Source organism: Dipodomys ordii, unplaced genomic scaffold (genome assembly GCF_000151885.1).
Source record: "Dipodomys ordii isolate 6190 unplaced genomic scaffold, Dord_2.0 Scaffold37, whole genome shotgun sequence".
In the NCBI taxonomy this organism is placed as follows: Eukaryota; Metazoa; Chordata; class Mammalia; order Rodentia; family Heteromyidae; genus Dipodomys; species Dipodomys ordii.
This window is the reverse complement of record NW_012267253.1, coordinates 1,644,776-1,650,823: the sequence shown is the minus strand read 5'-3', so window position 1 is coordinate 1,650,823 and position 6,048 is coordinate 1,644,776. Positions and strand designations below refer to the sequence as shown.

General features: G+C 38.5%; 1 protein-coding gene across 1 annotated transcript in view; it reads right to left on the bottom strand.

Moving 5' to 3' along the window:
• Positions 1–398: 398 nt before the first annotated feature.
• Tmem178a (transmembrane protein 178A) overlaps positions 399–6,048 on the bottom strand; it is a 15,725-nt gene continuing 10,075 nt past the window's right edge. The window contains exon 3 of the mRNA XM_013017900.1: positions 399–1,368. Within this exon, the coding sequence (XP_012873354.1) occupies positions 1,127–1,368 (242 nt within the window). The 3' untranslated portion in view covers positions 399–1,126. The remainder of the gene's footprint in view (positions 1,369–6,048) is intronic.

Sequence of the window (6,048 nt, the reverse complement as noted above, 5' to 3'; positions counted from 1 at the left end):
GAGTTTGGATTTTTTTTCCAATTCAAGGCTCAGCTATGGACCTTGAGATAACTGGTCTGCTATAGAGGCCAGTTTAGGAACCACTAAAGAGCCTATGTATAGCCCAGGTGAACAATCACAGGCCTAGAAGGTCCAAGAAGCAGGCCAGGGACAGTGTGGCTCTTATCACCAGGTAAATACCAGGCAGCTGGTAAAAGGAAATTTAAAAAGTTTGCAATGACACCTTTTGTCAATAGCAAGCATGTGATTGCTACAGAAGATAAATAAGAAAGACCAACTCAATTAAAATAAGCAATCAGGCTTAAAGAGTCTTATTGAAACATCATAATTCTCTCGTGTCCTATGACTATGGAGACTTGTTGACACAGTTCAAAGACAGACAGGAAAGCACACCTAGATTAACAAGGGAGAAGTCATTTAATGCAGAAATCCAGTTAACATAAAGAGACAGAAGCTGAACAACAGAAAGGACTTCAAACAATACTGCATAGTGTCACGGATTAGCTCTTACATGGTTGATCTGTTTCTCTTATGCTTTTGACTCCAGTACAAAGACAGAGAGCAGACTTCCAATTAAAATAATAATAATAAGGCAAAGAAGAACCCTCCTGTAACAAGGAACATCCACAAATAATACACAAATACCGGGCTCTGACACCACAAGACACCAGTAGGACAAGTTCTAAAGCTGTGGGTCAAAACTTAACAAGCCTAGTACAGTGACAAGAAAATTATAATTGCGTTATTTACGAATCTTTTTTTTTGCATATAGAAATTACTCTCAGGTAACTGTTATATACAAACTCTCGGAAATAAATGGAAATTATACAAATTTTTTTTCCATTGCAGTTTCTCTTTTCTGACCCTTAGAAATGCCCCATGCCCCAGCTCCTTCTCTGTCTCACAGTCAAAGCAGAAACAGTCATTAAAGCACTTTGAATCCACCATCAGTTTGTCCTTCGAAAGGTTGTGTGATTTTGCATGATTTGCTGTCAGTCATCCAGAAAAGGGCTGCACACAACAGGCTGGAATGTAAGAGACTGCGTTGTGCTTGGGATCCTGATGTAAACTCCATTCCTCTCGCCTGCGGAGTCACTCATACTGTGGGCAGGTACCTGGAGTGCAGTCATACTGTAGAGTCCCTGCCAGACTTTAGATGTGCAATCTTGGTCCGGCTAATAAATGGATAAGCAATGCAGAGACCTCCAGCTGCCACAATGAAACCTAAACTGCACCAGGCACAGAAGATAGACCAGCTGTAGCCATGTTCCACATCATCAGGCAGGCTGTAAATCAGCTTCGGGAGTCGGTTCAAATCGTAAGAGATACTGGCAGCATACGTGCAGAGAGAAATGGTGCAAAATATCCCTATAAATAATACAAAGAGAACAGAATGATCAGTTATGGTTTGGCCTGCTACAAGGCAAAGCCAGGCATGCCTTTGTGAAAATCAGATCAACCAGTGAAGCGATCACTCCAGATTCATAAACTTTATAATTTTTTTACTTGAATGAATTCATTCGGCAAACACTGACACAAGAAAAGAGAAAAGATGGACAGGAAAAATTCTGACTACTTGAAGAAGCTTGTTTGAGTAGTGATGCATGTTTGGATTTTGTTTTATTCTTAAAAACAATTAATAAAAATTCCAACTATTGGTAAGGGGCAGCAGCAGCTTCTATAATCTTTCAAATGCAATACAAAAGAGCCATCATTTGCTTTTGCTCTATACTCAACCAAATGCATTTTTACATAATTATAATCCTTATATAAAGTCATTTTGATGAACATTGTAACTATTTATCAAGTTTCCTGTAAATAATATTTTAAATGGAGTCTTACAAGTAACAAAATCGCTTTCATTTTTTTTTTTAACATACAGAGTCTGGTACATACTAGGGCCTCAACAAAATTTTAAGTGGCTGAATACATGCTTTTAAATAATATAAACTAAGTCCAAGAATTTGAAACCTATGTAAAATTACTCCATGAGATGATATACTTTCACCATTCAAGTTATAGACAATTTGAAAAATATAAGAAAAACAGGTATAACTCCAAATTTCCTTTTCATAAAAAATCAACATATGTATGGATAATTATCCGTTAAGAACAGTAAAATCAGGACTTGAATAAATGGCTTCAAAGCTCAAATCCATTGGGGTTTTAGTGTAAAGAGCTGCTCCAAAGACTTAGATGCTGCTACTTTACAATGGCCCCTTAAGGATGCTCTTCTTGGATGGGCATGGATACAAAATGGGGTGGCTATTGGGGTGAAGGTGGGTAGTAAAAATGGAAGTTGGTAACCCAACTTCCCACAGTGTTCTTGGTCCTCTTCATCATGTCCCAGGTCATCCCTGGGGAGCATGAAGGTAGTGTTTCTATTGGCTGGACAACAATTGCTTTGATATCCTTAGAAATACATGTAATTTATCCTTTGGAAACAGACTTTAGAACTGAAAAACAAGCTAAAGGAGGCATACTGACCTCCCCCAGTTTTAACCTACAGCTTTGGAGATGGAAAACACCAACAGAAAAATTAATTCAGAGTAGGTTTAAATTGGGAAGAAAAAGAAGATCACCTTAGGGCTATTCAATAAGTGCTAGAATTTGGTTTCCACTCAAATTATGTAAGGAACACACTGCCTGAATCTCTTTTCCAAATGTACATCTAGAAAATATTCCAAATGAAAAAGATACTTGATCTGAGATCATTTGCTATTTCCTTTTCTTTGCTGAATTCCATTTTTAAACTCCAACGTGATTTTGTTTTTCTAAAAGGAGTAAAATCTCATCCTCTGGCATCTCACTCCATTTTTTAAAAAAACAAAAACAAAAACAGATAAATCACTATGAGTTCTGCAAAAGGAAGATCAACTTGGAAATAATACTTTCTTAAAGAAATGGACCATTCAAATAATGTTCCATCATCAGGATGCATTGTACTCATAAATTGATATGTTGAATCAAAACCCCTTGTACAAGTACTTACAGATAAGATTTTTTAAAAGAACTCTCAGTAATAAGAATAAAAAAGGATATTCCATTGCTTTTTCTAGGTCTTGTGAAGAACAGACGTTCATACAAGACCCTTTTAAAGAATGCTACCCATAGAACAGTAAGATTGTTAGAAAAACAATGATCTCTGGAGTACCAATAAGTAAAATAAAATAATAGTGCAATGCCCTATACCCAGGAAAAACAGCTCCATGATGCATTTAGCTGTTGGTACACAGATGAATGCCTAAAAGAAAGCATTTTTACAACTAGCATAGTTACAATGACCTCTGAAAGCCTGAGTTCAAACTTAGACTTTCAAGAATCCTTTGATGTCTAAATGCAAGAAATATGTATTCTAGTCCTTGGCTCAACCACCAATCATTGTGTGACCTTGAAATTACTCAACTTCAGTGTCTTCATCTGGGGAAGAAAAAGGGGAGGAGACTTGGTTACTGAAGTTCAGACAGTGTCAAACTTCTGTGATGCCATTAATCATGGAACAACTACCCATCCTACAACTTCTGAGTGAGTTTAATACTCAGTATTAAGAAACTAAATAATGAACTGTCCTATGTGTATATACTCCCTTTGATTTTATATGATGAAGGTTGATTTTACTTGTACCCCTCCTCCCTCATCTCCATAAAATCATTTGGGTAAAATTAATTTTTCATTATATCACGAATCGTACTGAAGAGAAAAGAAAACAAGAAACAATCTAATCTGAGGATATCACCAGTACAATTTCTCTCTGCCTTCAATGTCATGAATGTTTATGCCAGAGGTCACAAACGAATTGTATTCCAAGTTACCAGACAACAGAAGCTCCTTGGTACTAACAAAATCTATGGCAAACCATAAGCAAAATCATGAAGTTTTTTGGCATCCTTTTTGCTTGCTCTCTAACTCTTGGATCCATCTTTCCTGGTGTTTATGGCTTAGTTCTTCAGTGTTTGCCAAATGCGAAGGAAGACTTGGTCGCCAGTCTGTAGTGCTACTGGGAGGTTGAAGAACCTTTAACAGCTGGGACCAAAAGGAAGCAAGGGAGATTACAGGAAATGTGCCCTGGTAGGGGATACTGGGACCAATCTCCATTTTGTTCTCTCTGCTTCCTGGTTGCAGGGAAGTAGACAGCTTTGTCTGACCACATGTTCCCTGTCCTCACATTCTGCCTCATCACAAACACAAGGCAATGGAGAGGAAGTGACTTTGGTCTGAAACCTCTTAGGCCATGAACAGAAACAAATTGCTCCTCCTTTAAATCCTCTTCCTCAGGCATTTCATCATAGCAACAGAAAGCTCACCCACACACCCTGCGCCTCTGCTTGTCCCTCTGTCTTAACTTTTATTACTTGTTTGTCTTTATTTTATTGTGGAATAGTATGTGCACCTCAGTGCTGCTTGGATTCTTTTTGGAATCTGTCTTCATCAAACTCAGATGAATACTTGCTTTATTTCCTGTTGCCTGTTGCCTTGATTCACTCAGCGCAGAGTGAGAGAGAACAGGATTTCAGTCCAAACCCATGACACCCCTCTGGCCTTCCTCCTCAGGCTACTGGCCTGTGTAATGTGCTCTCTCCTTCAAAGATGCTCTTGAAATTGTGCTGGGTAAAAGGAAAGCAAGAAGTGTTCCTCCTTTCAGACTCTCAAGCCTCTAAGGAAATTTGCAAATATCTGACTACCACAGATATTATTTGTAGGCTGGGCTGAATTCTCTGTGAGAGACAGAGCATTGTTTCCAACTTTTCTAAACAGCTTTTGTAAAAGAAGCTTTCTTCATCAATCATATTTTCAAAGGAAAAATAAATCCCTCTCAATTCAAAGACATCGAGAAAAGGCATTGTTTTAAATAATGAAAGGATATGTTTGTTTTCAAGCTGATTTCATAATTCTGATACTATGAATGCTCTTTTAGATCCCACAGTCATCTTTTACAGGACTCATGTGATGAGTCTGATAAAACCATCTTAACAAAGAACCACATACTAGGTGGCTTAACCATCTGAGATTAATGTTCTCACAATCCTGGAGACTGGTGACCTGAGATGTGAACATCAGCAGGACTGCATGCTTCTGAGACCCCTCTCCTTGCCTTCAAGACAACCATCCTCTCTCATGCTTCACAGCATAGTCCCCTGTAACTATATCCAAATGTCCTCTCCTTTAAGAACTCTATCATAGAGTTAGGACTCACTCTCATGCTCTATGTCACTAAATTTTCTTTTTAAAGATCCTATTTTCAAGTAAAGTCACATTCTGAGGTCCTGGAGATTAATGAATTGGGAAGCTATAACTCAGCGCCTAACATCATTGTATGTGGAGTGTGTGTGTGTGTGTGTGTGTGTGTGCACGTGCGTGCGCGTGCACATGCGCACACGTGTGTGTGAGTTTATTTCTCTCTTTTGTAGATCGCAGCAACATTGTTCTAATTTGTATTAATTAATCTGTTATTCAGTGATTATTGGTTACCTACATATGTCAACCTAGTGCTGACTGCATTGGAACTAGTTTAGCTTTGCGAGCATTTGTGAATCATACCCACAATGATTGAACAATGATATACTCCGATACCCAAGGTGTTTTAGCCATCTGACTTTCCAGCATGGCTCTCAGGCAAAGCTAGGAGAGATGACTTGGATTTCCTGTTCATTTTGCATCTTTTCTAACACAGCTGAGCTCATAGCATTAAAAAAAAAATCTGTTGAACAAAAATAATCCTACAGTCTATTTAGAGTTCTATCCACTTAAGAGCCATTTCATCATAAACTACCCCAGGTAGGACTGACCTATGTGGCAAGTTACCTCAGGAAACACTGCATTTTCATGCCTTACAATCTAGGTATGTGAAGGAGGTATGAAAACATAGATAAGGCATTCCTGCATTCCAAAAATATAAAATCTGAGGGTCCATCTTAAAAACCCATGGGAGGGGGCAGGGAGGGGAAGGCTGCCTATATAATCTTCTCCTAGGCTTTCCTTCCTATTCTTTTCTCCTGATGACCTGATGCTCTTCTGCCTAGCTAGTGCTCCAGGGAGAGAGCTTCCTGA